The 14,651-nt window shown below is 42.4% G+C and overlaps 1 protein-coding gene across 1 annotated transcript; it reads left to right on the top strand.

The window, feature by feature from the left end:
• The first annotated feature begins 586 nt into the window (after positions 1-586).
• On the top strand, positions 587-13,811 carry LOC118113866 (zinc fingers and homeoboxes protein 1). The gene is made up of 8 exons (XM_035163913.2): positions 587-1,424; positions 3,698-4,024; positions 4,135-4,598; positions 4,875-5,087; positions 5,615-5,830; positions 6,441-6,605; positions 6,725-7,933; positions 8,928-13,811. The coding sequence occupies exons 2-8, from the start codon at positions 3,811-3,813 to the stop codon at positions 9,201-9,203; spliced, it is 2,757 nt and encodes a 918-aa protein (XP_035019804.1). The 5' UTR covers positions 587-1,424; positions 3,698-3,810; the 3' UTR covers positions 9,204-13,811.
• The last annotated feature ends 840 nt before the right edge of the window (positions 13,812-14,651 follow it).

Below are 14,651 nucleotides of genomic sequence, written 5' to 3'. Positions count from 1 at the left end.
ATGACTTTTGTCTCTAGAGAGACTGATAAAACCAATTAAGTGACATTTCCTGAAGACTGAATACAATATGCTGAAGAGTTGACTGTTGGATCCAGGTTATTTGAAGTCTGAACTTCTGAAACTAAGTCAGAATATCATTGCTGGGGTTCCCACTCATACTGGAAATTTAGAGAGAGCTTTTCCTGTCATGGAAACGAACTGGAAATATTTATTTTACATTTCAAGTAAGCATTCAACTAATCTGTGAAACAAAAACACATTTAGGTCTAAGAAAGTTGTACAGTTTGCTGTGATGGATGTAGAAACTAATCATGAACCCTGCATTATTAAAAAGGGAGGAATGAAAATGGGGTTAAATGTGTCAACACCATACTGTTAAATCATATGACAATTTTTACTGATTACTGTCCTGAATTGTCAGAAAAAAACTGAAAAAACTGGTTAGTGTGGGAGCCCTGATCGCGTCACACCCCCAACATGTTTCTGTATTTAGCACCGATCAGTCTTAACAGATTTGGTGGTTTATTCTCCTTCCAGTGAAACAATCCGCTGTGTTTTCATAGTGAAGCACGCGGCGGTTTGCACAGCAGCTTATCAAGATGATCAATGAAAAACAAATAATAGAAAGAAGGTTGAAATAATGGACTGATTGGCATCATGAGACAGGCTCAGGTGTAAGTGAAACTCAGCGGTGTGTCCTCATGTAGCTTCTGCTGCCGCTCTGCCGGGTCATGTGAGGACACGGTGGCAGGCAGCCCAGGATCAGCCCGGTGTCACTACCACAGCGCCTTGTGAACCACCCTCCATGCCCCGGGTCTTTCGAATACACACACAACTACATACATGTCATGTTTGACGTGTTATTGTGGTGAAATCCTGCGCATCTGAGCCAAATTGTCCGAACTGAGCGAGCAGCGGGAGTCGCCGGGGAATGACGTCAGGACGTATCACATTGAATGATGACGCCGTTTGATCATTAAAAAAAAAATCTGCCGTTAAAACATATCAGAATTAGGTCAGCGGAGTAAAACTGCGCCGACCGACACGTCTCTTTATCGAGGTGCGTGTGGTGGTTTGGCCGGAACAAAGGCGCCGGCCCCGGTGTGAATTGAGCTGCTCAGCCGGGGAGAAGACACGGAGATGAGCGGTGCTTGTAGCCTCTGCAGACGGGAGCTGCTGTAGCCGCTGGACCGGTCCGTCTGTCCGCCTCCCTCCTCCGCCGCCGCTGGGTTCTGGGAAACCTGCGAGCCCGAGGAACGTGAGCGCGCCTGTCCGACCCGGCCACGGCGGGGCTGTGGAGGCTTAGCCCCGGGGACCGAGACGGGAGAGACGCCGACACACGGCAGCGACCAGGACCCAGGAAATTAACTCCTCGCCTCGTCTAGACAGCCCGGCAGCAGCACCATGCACATCCCACTAGTTCAGTAAGTTTACCGCCAGACGTGATCAATAATAATGACCGGCCCCGGCTAACACTGGCTACTTGGCCCACCCCACGTCCACGCTACACGCTGCTGCCTCCACACACGTTCATTTATCGGTCTAACGTTACTGAAATAATGGCGAATTCGCTGCAACACACCTCCTAATGGCAGTGCTGCTTTCTGCCCCATGCAAATGTGCGTGTGCAGCGTAGCATAGTGCTGCTCACTTCATCATGATGAAGGCTAACACCACACTGGTACACTGCTGCCTCACAAGTGAACACCCGCACCTTTTGTTTGTAGCACATGTGTCAGTGAAGGGACCTGTGGTCATCAGGTGAAACTGTGTGACAGCACAACACCAAGACGTGAGTCAGGTATTTGTTGTCATCAGCCAGTGTGTGTGCCATCCAGAGTAAGATTGAATGGTCATCTTGGATTTAAAATTATTTTTGATGCTGTAATAGCAGTGGAATCATATTGTCAGAACAGCCTGTTAGGTCACTGTGCACAATACTCATGTGTTAGGGTAATACCTGGGCCCTGGTTGGTTTCTATGGTAATTTTTGGTTAATGATATTATGGAATATGTGTCATTTGTGCACAGCGTCAACTCAAATAGAAGCGTTCTCACTAGATTATTGACAGGAGACTCCTCAACAAGACAAGATATGGACATCAAGGTCCTTATTATATATTATATATCATATTGGTCACATTCCCAAACAGATGAACATAAACCAGTTAGCACAGTGAGGCGGCTGCCGTCCTGAGAGTCAGGGGCCCTGGGGCCACACAATGCAGGTCTACTAGTGAATTCATATTGTCTTTATGGTTTTATACAACTTTTGTAATTTAAGGATCCCCAAAAATTGTTTTCATTATATATAGATTGATTACTTTTGTTGTTACCAAATTCCCCAGAACTCCAGCTGCTGTATTTTAAGTTTGTTTTGTCAGCCAGTGGACAAACACCAAAAGTTAATCCAGGTTTGAGGAAAATGAAAATGAGAAAAAAAGCAGAATATTTATTTATGATAAGCTGACACCAGCAAATGTGTTTTAGTGTTTTTGCTTTACAGATGACAGACCTTTTGGTTGGTGCTGCTAATATCAAAGTATGTGAATAATCTTGAATATCTGTCAACCGACGTTATTATGAAAAAGTAAGAGTAAAGTAATAATAAAGTAATTGTATTGGATAACCACTAGTGTTTTCACCAATTGCGTTCCCTTCCCATGTCTTGTTGTCCATGTTGTTATTAGAAATAATCTTAGTCTTAAAATCATTAACCTTAAAATCCACTTTATTACTCTCATTTACCATCAGAGGTTTTAGTAATGCTACAAATGTCAACACAGCACTTTGTTAAATTTCTTCATAGAACCATATTGATTAATGCTGTTAGTCTTGATGCGGGGAAAGTGCACCTCATGCAGACTCTGTGTCTCAGTGCTAACATTAAGGTGTGTGTGTGTGTGTGTGTGTGTGTGTGTGTGTGTGTGTGTGTGTGTGTGTGTGTGTGTGTGTGTGTGTGTGTGTGTGTGTGTGTGTGTGTGTGTGTGTGTGTGTGTGTGTGTGTGTGTGTGTGGGCTACATTAACACCAGGCTTTACACATGTTGTTTTGACAGTTAAACTGTGATATATGGTTTTTAATAGACACAAGAAACACTGCATAGTGTTTTAGGCTTATTCTGTAAATACTTATTGAATTGCAGAAATGATTACAAACACATGTATCTCTGTATTGTTACATCGTTGTCTTAGAGTGCAGCTTACAGTAACTTTAACTTGTGATAAATCTGTTTTAAGAGCATGTCTTTGGTGTTTAAAATGTTAAAACCATTGGCAATCGCTTGTTTTAAAACACAATATCCCAAAATGTATTACTTCATCTAAGTAAGGATGTTCAGTTTCTATTGAAATGCAGCAGAAAAAAAAACAACTCCTCACAGTTGTTACACTGAAGGAGCCATTTAGGCAAATTGTCATTGGCTGTCTACAAAAGAAGTACTGTATGAATGTACACTGATCAGTCTCAACAGTAAAACAGGCGAATGGTTTTAATGTTGTGGCAGATCAGTGTAGTTTTGATTGGGCAAGCAATAGAAACAAAACAAAAGTACAAAATACATTTTAAATCACTTTACAGACGTTTCAGAATGAGATTCAAAACAGGCCAAGGATATAAACCAATCAGTGTTCATACAGACTGTTTTTGTGACTTATTACACGTTTGACATCTGCATATCTGTTTTGTTTCCTCCCCAGAGATAACAAATTTCACGAGTCTAGCGTGTGAACACAACCACCATGTGACCCTCAACACTTTAGCCACGGATCTTCCTTACACTGAGTAGAAGTAAATAGGCACTGGTTTCACGATGTCGAGCCGGCGGAAATCAACCACACCTTGCATGGTGCTGCCCTCTGATGTGGTGGAACAGGAAGAGGCGGAGGAGAAAACAGAGAGGACCAAGGAGGAAGAGGCGACGGAGGAGGAGGTGGAGGGGAAGGTGAAGAAGGGAGCTGAGGAGGGGCCGACTGCAGAGGAGCTGGGTCAGGCTGTCGTGGTCGTCCCCACACCACCAGATACAGGTACTGTAAGATTCATTTTGACCCAAACTCCCATGTGTACGTGACAGAACAAACGCCAGTGGGAAATATTTGTCACAATAAATGTTATATTGTTATTATTAATATTACAGATGAGTCCAGTGTCTCTCCTGTAGAGGACAGTGAGGTACTTGATCCCTCACTGAAACGCAGCGCTACAAACCCTCCCGAGGATCCGAGCAGCGATCAGCCGACAGAGGAGCAACAGTGTGAGACGCCCGAGGAGGGAGGAGCAGACCCTGTGTCGGTCGCTGCCATTTCTGTCAGTAAGACACCCATCATGAGGTTGAAGACCAAGTCCGAACCCAAGAGGATCGCTGTGTCCCTGAAATCGACGGACGAGGCAGCGGACGGCTTTGGAGGAGGCGGTGAAGGAGAGGTGGGGGGAGAGCAGGAGCCGATTGAAGCTCCTCTGGGGCCGATGACACCTGTGGAGATGCTGCTGCATGACTCCATGAAGCTCGGAGGAGGTGGCATGCTTATCGGCCCGCCATCAGAGCAGCATAGGAAGTCATCCATTTTAAACCCTACAGTTCTGCCTCCTGGCCTGGCACAGGTAAAGACTCTTTTGATTATTAAAGACTTCAGTAAATTCATTTCAGCAGCACAGGTGTAAGAACACTCCATATACCCCTTTCTATGTCAAATGAATACATGTCATAAGATGTAACAGGGTGGTTATAATGCTAATTATCCTCAACATGGATGTTAGATGACAGTTTAAAGCTGGTAAATATCCATTGACACTTTTTCAGGACAGCAGGTTGCCAAACAGGGTGTGAGCACAACTCTCTGTATTTCAAATATCCCTCCATCTCTTCCTTTGTCCCAGGTGCTGTCAGCTTTCCAGGCCCAGCAGAATGCAGTGGCAGCAGCTGCAGCTCAGCCTCAGCTACTGATTCCCCTCAGCAGCATCCCATCCTACAGTGCAGCCATGGACACCAACCCTCTGCTGGGCAGCACGTACAAGAGGTTTCCTTACCCCTCGATGGCCGAGATCAGCAGCCTGGCAGCACAGACGCAGTTCACAGAGGAGCAGATCAAGGTAGATGAAGGTGTCGGACAGAGGATGTGGTGCTTTCACTCGTCTGTCTCTATAGCACCTTTCATGCAGAGATCCTGTTAAGAAAACCTTTCATTATTCTACATGTGCTTGTTTACACTAAACCACACAAGCCAGCATCATGCTTACCCAGTCTGTGACTGACATCAGTTAGCATGCCAGCATTCAGAAATGTGACATGTAACACATAAACATTAGACCCATGCTGGGGCAGCCTTTTACACAGATTTGAATGTGTGACTTCCTCCTCTGCCAGCATAAACAACATGTGCATCTTCCTGTAGCTGTGAAATTCAAGAACAACCTTCCTGCCTCGATCAGGTTGTGTAAAAGGGGCTCCTCTTGTGATATAACTCAAAAGGTTACAAGTAGAAGCTACCTATTCTGTATATTGTATTTAATAAAAAGTCACTTTGATTTTAATTAAGGATTTGAATTGAATATAGTAAATAATGCCTTTTGGCTTATTTTGTAAAATAACTGAGGAATTGTGCTTGATCTCCACCCAGGTGTGGTTCTCAGCTCAGCGGTTGAAGCACGGTGTCAGCTGGACTCCTGAGGAGGTGGAGGAGGCCAGAAGGAAACAGTTTAACGGCACAGTGCACACGGTGCCTCAGACCATCACTGTCATACCCGCTCACCAGCTCTCAGCTGCTGCCAACGGCCTGCAGTCCATTCTTCAGACCTGCCAGATAGTGGGCCAGCCCGGCCTGGTGTTCACACAGGTAGGTAAGGAAAGAAAAGGTGCCATGTCTACCAAGACTCGGCTTTGACCTTTGAATCAGGTCTGAAGCAGATTGATTTTAGTTGTATTTAGTTTTGATTGAGAGAATATGTAAAACAACATTTTGTGCTGGACTCACATTTTTGTTGCGTTATGTTTGACGGTGGGCAGGCCTGAAGCTTGGTGCTGGCGTTACTTTTGTACTATGCTAGCTATTGATAGAATGCTAAAGAGAAGTAAACAGAAAATAAAAATCCACAACCAGGTGGACACACACCCAAAGAAACTGTTGTAATGCCACTGCACATTATACCAAAGATGTTCTGTACTGTATCTCGTGAACCCAGGTCTTGTATTTAACAAATGCAGAGTGAATAAGTGAACTGTTGAAATGAACTGGAGATTTGCATCTTTTTCTCTTAGCAGGCTGTTCTGATAGTGGTAGTTGTTTCGGTCTTTGGTCAGACTCATAATTTACATATTAGAGGAAAAGAACCAGGTTTTTGGCCCTTTCCATTTGCAAAGTGTTTAAAGTAATAACAGATTAAATACTTCTCAGTCTGGTTATATATATGTCATCCTCATATCCATAATTTTTGGATTCTTTGCAGGTCGGTCCAGGGGGCAACCTTCCAGTGACCAGTCCAATTACGCTGACAGTAGCAGGACTGCCCAGCCAGTCCCAGAGCTCCAGCAGAGTGTCCTGTCAGCCCACCTCAATGAACAATGAGCTGAAACGAGCCACCACTGTCCAACCTCCCTCTCTTTCTCCACAGGTGAAGACAACCTTAAAGCTGGCTTTTAGACAAATATTTGTTTGGCATTGTGCTCTCATTGCTGTCAACAGACAAGTTATACTTGTTTAACATAAAACTTTTCTCCCTCTCTCTCTAAGGAGAACTCGGCCCTCTGCGCTGACACATTCAGTATGCGGCCTAAGAAGTCCAAAGAGCAGCTGGCGGAGCTGAAAGCCAGCTACCTGAAAAACCACTTTGTCACTGATGCAGAAATCGCGAGGCTCATGGAGCTCACCAACCTGACAAAGGGAGAGATCAAGAAGTGGTTCAGTGACACCCGGTACAACCAGCGCAACTCCAAGAACAGCAACGTCATTGTTTTCCACGATGGAGGGGGTAGAGGAGGTGGCAGCTGTAGTAGCAGTGCCACCATTGTTATTGACTCGAGTGATGATAACCCCACTTCTCCCCTTCCTCCCTACACACCTCCTGTGAAGGAGACACGACCCAAAACGTGGAACCCATTCCCAGACTTTACTCTGCAGAAGTTTAAAGAGAAGACACCGGAGCAGCTGGTGGTGCTGGAGGAGAGCTTCGAGAAGAGCAGCAACCCATCAGATGAAGAACTGAGCCGCCTGAGGACAGAGACGAAACTGACGAGGAGGGAGATCGACGCGTGGTTCACTGAGAGACGAAAAATGCCATCTGTCAGTACCTCTCCAGATTCTTCAGAAGGAGGGAAGATGGAGACGGAAGGAGCAAAAGCAGGAGAAAGAGGAGGAACCTCTTCTTCACCTTCCGCCACCTCGTCTCGTAGAGGCAGTCAAACGCCGCCTGGAGGTCACAGTAGGAATCTGCCCTCCACCAGCAGCAGCAAGAAAGACATAAAAGATAAGAGTAAAAAGACTCCAGAGCAGCTCCACATTCTGAAAAGTGCCTTTGTGCGGACCCAGTGGCCCACACCAGAGGAGTACGGCCAGCTGGCAGAAGAGAGCGGCCTTCCTCGGTCTTACATCGTCAGCTGGTTCGGGGACTCTCGCTACTCCTGGAAGAACGGAAACCTGAAATGGTTCTTTCAGTACCAAAGTGGTAACGTAGAGGGCGCGAGCATGGGAGGAGGAGGCACTAAAATGGGAAACAGCGGCGGCAGAAAAAGACGCGTCCGAAACCGTGGGTGGGGTCGTTCCCGAACCAGGAAGCAGCCGAGAAGGTCCGCCTCCTCCAGTGCAGAGACTGACAGATCTCCCCCTGCGAAGAAATTCAAGACTGGGAGGGAGATCCTGAGGGAGTACTACCTGAAGCACCACTTCCTCAACGAGCAGGACCTGGATGAGCTTGTCACCAAGACCAACATGAGCTATGAACAGGTAATGTTTATTAGGATGTGAGAAAACAAGGACATGTATCACTCTGTTATAGTCAGCTGTCAACCAGGGCCCCATCTCCCTAAAGCTTCTTAAAAGAACAGTGTGCAAGATCTACTCGCAGAAATTGAAAATAAATATTACAATTATTAATTTTTTGTATTTCTGTACTTATCTTGCAATTTCCATTTTCATTGAGAATAGGTTGGGAGGGGGTCGAGGATAATGTTTTCATTTGGGTATTATGACTTTAATCTAAGAATTGAGTTTTCATTTGCTTAGCTCTTCATATTTTTCTAAAATGGACAAACCCAACACTGGTACTGCAGATGGTCTTGCACCTTTTTATGTTACATGAAGGCCACCGTACCTTCTCCTACACGCTCTGAAAGGGAAGGGTGAGGCGAGGGCTTTTCCGTTGCTTTTAGTCTGCAACCTCACCACTAGAGGTCACTAAATTCTGTATCCTAATCCTATTTATGATTCCTGGTGCAGCAGCTGAATGAATGTGCTCACTTTCTCAAACTGACTTCCACAAATCATGAATCTTAAAGTGCAACAAACTGAAGATTGAGTGATTTTATAATATAGTGCAGCTCATAGGCAGTTACTAAAGTGTGTTCATCATCATTCCCAGCATCAGCATTCATCCAGCATTTCCTGTTGGCGTTTAAGAGCGTTTGTAGCAACACTTCTTATATTGATCGTTATCGGGAGATTGGCAGGATTTTAGAAACACTGAGGTCATGACTTCATGTATCCAGCAGAACTCCAATCACACAACTAGCGTGAAATGTTTGTATCGGAAATGTTGTCAAATTTATTATATTTAGTTAAAAAATAGGAATTATGTAATAGTAGAGTTTAACCTACCTTCATATCATTAAAACCGCTAAAACCCCTGAAATATCACTGATGACATGACCTTGGTGTCCTCAATAATATCAGCAGCCCTGCTGTCGTCATTCTCCCACCGTGTTTCTCTCTTCTTGTAAAGGTGAGGGAGTGGTTTGCTGAGGTCCAGCGGCGCTTGGACGTAGGTGCAGATCCCTTCCAGGAGCCGGCTGCGGAAAGGGCGGAAGGAGGAGAGGAGGAGAGAGAGGAGGCGCAGGGAGAGGCGTCAGTGGCCCCCGAGGACCAGACCGAAACTGGGATGGGAGATGAAGAAGATGATGAAGAAGATGAGGAGGAGGATGCCGACGACACGGATGACAGTGAGGTTTGGGAACCATCGCGTAGCGTCAGGAAATCCTTGTCAGTTTCTGAAGACTAATGATTGTGGAAAGTGATGGTGAAACATTACAGAATGTTACAAGAGACATGATCAATGCTGGAGGACAGTTAGCTGAACCAAGTCTTTTTTGCCACTGATTTTCCTTTGTACACATTAGCAACATTGATGAACTGTTTTTTCAAACTATTTCTGAATCATGTCTAGATGCGACTAACAGATGGACCATAACTTTAACTCACCCTCTCAACACTTATCTTATTAACTGTAGGTGATGTGTCACAGTTTAGACAATAATTGTGAATACGAATACCATGAAGTGCAATCTTCAAGCTGAGCTAAAGATGAGAACTGATGAAACAGTTGCCCCAAAAGATGGTATATCCAGGCACATCCATACACCTTTCTTCAGAAGCAATTGATGAACACTGACTGTTGTAAATTCATGATTTTTGGAGGAACTGACAGTTCCAATGTCCAGCATGCTCCTATTTAAATTTGCACTCCTTCATTGCTTAAATGAAGCCAATAAGGGAGATTTTATTTTTCACATTTATGCTGCATTTCCCTAAGAAGTAGTGTGTGATGCTGTTGTGAGCACAGGCCTAAATTCTAACTTTGATCCCCAGCATTATGAATGTTTAATTCGTGGTCCCAAACTAACTGCACACTGTTTCAACAAAGGTGCTTAAAAACATATTACTAGATGTCACTGCTGAGCAATCTCCCTAATAAATCCAGCATACATCTGATAGAGGAGCTGGTTGATTTGACACGTTACAGCATGTTTTTTAAAGCACCTGTGAAGATCGACCAGGTTGTGTGAGCTCGACATATTGGATTGATAATGACAGTGTAAATCAGGTATGTCATCTTTAAATGACAGGAAAAGTACCTTAACGCTGAATGAATGCCAATGCCATGATGCTTTTAAATAACGCAGGATGTCTGCTCCAGTCTTCCCTTAAAAGTGACTCATTCGTCATTAATATTATCGCTATAGATTTTTAACTGAGCACCTACAGATCTGATGGAGGAATTCCACAGTATGTGTTAAATATGCACTGCTATTAATGTTTTTTAACAACACCTTCACCTTTTGATAGAACTCATCCCGTGCTACTATCAACCTTTGGAAAGAGGTTATGTAAATTCATCTAGCACGAGGCTTTTGTGCCAAAGCTGAATGTGTGGAGCAGCGAGCTACAGTTTGAAGCAGAGGCCCCGTTTGTTAACTGAATGATGAGGCAGACATCTAGGTCCAATGACATAGAAACAAACAGAACTATCCTTGCTGCAGCATTTCACTTAGAGTTTGCTTGTGGTGGGATTCTGATGGGATGGACTGTTTTTTGTTTCCAATGGGGGATGCATGTAAATATAAGCACCAGCTGCAGCTCCAGTGTGAATTGAAAGTAAATCGATCCGCATGTTTTCCCCTTGACAAGACTGCTATCACCACCAAATCACCGACTTTTTGCCTTTAGGTTTGGGCTCATGTTAAAAATGAGGCCTGAGAATTATTGTTAGTCCTGACCCGTACTTTAAGAAGCACTGTTTAACAGTATTTTAAATAATAATCGGACTCCAATCTGCACTGAACAGAAGAACATGAAGCACCTAAACTAAACTTTTTAAAAGTTGCACTTTGTCCGCTTGTGTTCACAGTGGACTAAATCCTGATTAGGCACCTTAATCTCTTATTACACCATGAAATGGCTCTGAGAGACCAAATCTCTTTTGTATGACGTAGAACTGAACCAGTATTTTGCCTTTTTTATCCTTAGTGTGTTTTCAAGGGGAGGAATATTATCAATGTATCAACTTTTATAATAATGTGTTATTTCATATTTGGATGTGCATATGGCTCAAAAGAAAATAGTAGAACAATCACCTACCACTTTGTTTCGCTAAATTGCACAATTTGAGCCCAGTTTTTAAACCATCTGTCCTTTTGAAAATGCGCGTGTGTTACATTTGTTGTTATGTTTGTATTGTTGGCTTTAAATTATGGGAATTGTCTCCTATCTCTCCTTCTCTGCTCTCACATGCCCCTGTCTGATTCAACCACTTTCATCCAGGCCACTTTTGTAAAATAAATGCCTAGTTTTCATGTGCACTTCCTGAAACATGTTCCTGTAAATGTCTGCAGTGTCCTGGTGGTTTCCTGTCTCTGAAATGACAGGGCTGTAGGGACGACTTCACAAGAACTGAAACCAATCAGAAAATTCAAAAAGGACTTTTCTTGGAAAAATAAATTTCTCTCATGGAGGGAATCGTGATACCTGAAGGAACAGCACAGCATTCCCTCTGTGGTGGGAAGTCTACCAAATAACGCTCCTCTTTCCAGCTGTTTTCTTTGTGCTATACTGCATCAAGAGGACAATGGACTGAAAACTGTCTCGACTACAGTTGTTCACACACAGGGGAGAGACTCTGATGAAGCTTTGCAGATAAACCTATGTGCCTACATGGCTCGTATACTCGTTTGAACAAAGGATGACAAAAGAATTAGTGAATTTGTGAACCAGTGAGTGATTCTTTAGCGAGGCTTGTTCAAACGAAGGTGTGATGCATGACCGAGCTCTGCTTTCTGCTGATGCTAAAAGATGCCTAAATACTCTGAAGTTGACATTGGAAACTTCTGTTTTAAGTCCTTAAACAAATAACCTTGGTGTTTTGAATTTTGTTCTGTTTTAATAAGCACTTGTCACATGCTACATGTTGGTACCTGAGTGTCGCAACTGGAGGAGAGCTGGAACTGCTTTGTTGTAATGTGACAAGCGCAAATAACAAATAACAGATTCAAAATGCCGAGGTCAACCTATTGTCTAATACTGCATGCAATAACTAAGATGAACAACTGCTCATTTTGTACATACATTATAATGGGTTGGTATACTTGGCACAGTAGAAGCCTAATCTAGGATTTAACTTTTGTGTAGCTTTTAAGACTCTAGTTGGTTTTGAATTATTAAATTGACTAGTACAATCATGGACCTGTTTTTTTCTCTTTTAAAAATATTTCATCTACTCTATAATGTTTAGTTTTAGTGCTTTGCTTTTGGGATTTTGTAGTCTCAGCAATTGAGGTCATTCTTTGGCAGCCATTTGTAACCGTTTGAATCCTTGTACTTTGTGTGCTAATTCTGTACACATGCTACAAAAGGGCTTGTCCCAGATTAACTTCTTTTATTTCTGAGGTTAGGCTTAATTCTGTATCCAGGTATCCAGCCCACAGTCTTTTACAGTGTGCTCTTTCTTTACTATTATTTTTTTATCTAAAGAAACTGTGTCATTACAACTCTGTCCAGACACCAGTGGATTGCTTGTTAACAATACTGACTCATACAATACGTACAGCAGACTAGTGTTTTTGAAATAGAATCTGTTTTAGAGTTCAACCAGTGTTGCCCGAGAGGCTTTTTGGCACTTTGGTTGCAAAAAATATAAAATCACAACTCAAAAGAAAAGACATGCTCCTGCAAAGATTGCATTTTTGTAGCACATGGGAGGTTTTTTTTATTTGCTTGATAATATGTCAAAAGTTAAAAATGTAGATATATGACAAAAACGATTTAAAATGTTGAGCAACACTTTAACTTGCTTTGAGAGGCACTCCATTAATATTGCACATAAAGTCCTTTGAATGTTGCCTTTTGTTCCTCTGGAGGGAAAAATAAAAAACATCCCTGACATATTGATGTCATTGGGGTCATCTCAGATTTGTCTTGAAACCAGAGTAAGTCTAATGAAAGACTTGTCTGTTGCCTTATTAGAAATGTAGGATCCAGTGATTTTGGACCTTGTTGCATCTCAGTCTCTGCTGCCCAATTTTGAGCCATTCTTTTTAAAACCAGTGTCTCTTAAGTAGCTGAACTTTATGGAAGGAGTGTCCCTATAATGACTTAGTGTTTTGTAACAATACTGTAACATAATGACAGTTAATGACGTCCTGATATGAGGTTAATAAGAAGAGTATTGTAATAGTATTACATCAGGAAATTAGGTTCTCAAATACTTCCTTCAGTTCCGTTGACGTGTCTCTTCTCTGAGTTGTGATTTTATATCCGTCTCTCTTCATGTATCCCAGTATTCCTGTGCAGTAGAGCTTATATTGTGATCTGAGTAGTTTACCTGCTGTCCTATTATACTCATGTGTCATATCTGTATGCTTCGCTATACTTCTGCTTAGTCCTCACTCGTTTTCTGTATTTAGACAAGTAGTTGGTTGAATGTTTCTTATGCAATCAGAGATTCAAATGTTTTCACTATATAGCAGCTAGCTTTTTGGTTTAAAAAAAAAAAATGCATTCTGTCAATTGTAATACACTGTACATATGAATAGTTTTTTATTATTCATTTACTGTGGACTTTCCACCTTTTCTTTTTTTAATCTAAGTTTATCTGCTGACAGTTTTTACCCCAATTTATTTGCTTATAATGGGCTTGATTTGCTTCGAACTTGTAAACTTTTCTCTTTGTTCCTGCTTCAATACAGCATACATCTCCAGACCTGTTCAGAGAGTGATGACAATGATCTCTCCTGTATTAAGTAACAGTTGTTTCCATAGACACAGATACTGTAGGAAGAACCCAAAGGTCTAACTCCATGCTCTGCTTTAATAAATGGGTGTGTGTTAATTTAAAGACAACTGATATTTATTGTGCCATTTTCAAGTGATGTCACCCCTGACTTTAACTGATATTAAGTCCTTTTTACCAGGTTTTCTAAATAAGCTGTAATTTGAGTCGTGTAAAATCCCACCATGAACTGGTTCATCTTATCCAGTACACCTGATGGATGACTGGAGGAGGGGATTCTGGGATTGATGTACTTGAGGTGGGACTTTTTGCAGATGATTGTTCTCTCTACAACCTTCATGAACAAGCTCTGCAACAACACCGTTCAACTTGGGGGTTTTCTGTGTCTATGGAAGGGACTTTTCCATCTACACTCTGCCCATGTGTCTGAAATTTGTTAAAACACTGAGTATCTGTCAGAAACTTTGATTAAACGTGATGTGCGATCGCCTCTGCAGGTTTGCTCTAGAGAGCTAAACAAACTTTGCAAACTTTGCTTCCTGCAGTCATCAACTTGAAGCGACCGGCTGTGAGCCAAACAGTTTCTGCAATGTTAATTTAATATCCTGGCTGTTATTGGGGCTCTGGCTTGAGTTTTAGCTTGATTTTAAAAAATTTAAAAAAAAGATTTATATTTTATACTTGTTTGAGGACAAACCCCAATAAATTTTGATCAAAAGATGTGCACTTGTGAGGACTATCTTGCATGTTTTGCTTTAAATGTGATGTGAAGCAGTAAGATTTGGGGCAGAAAGCACTGCATAGAGTCCTGTTCCAATCCTGTGAGATATTCATCATTTGTTACCTTTTCTAGAAATGTTGCAAAGAATCTCATCAAAACCTAAGAGATTAATTTATCAAAAGTGATAATAGTTATTAGTATTAATAGTGTTTTTAATAAACCGT

Source organism: Hippoglossus stenolepis, chromosome 8, assembly GCF_022539355.2.
Source record: "Hippoglossus stenolepis isolate QCI-W04-F060 chromosome 8, HSTE1.2, whole genome shotgun sequence".
Lineage (NCBI taxonomy): Eukaryota > Metazoa > Chordata > Actinopteri > Pleuronectiformes > Pleuronectidae > Hippoglossus > Hippoglossus stenolepis.
Note: the sequence above shows the minus strand (reverse complement) of the source record. Positions and strands in the feature narration are given on the sequence as shown.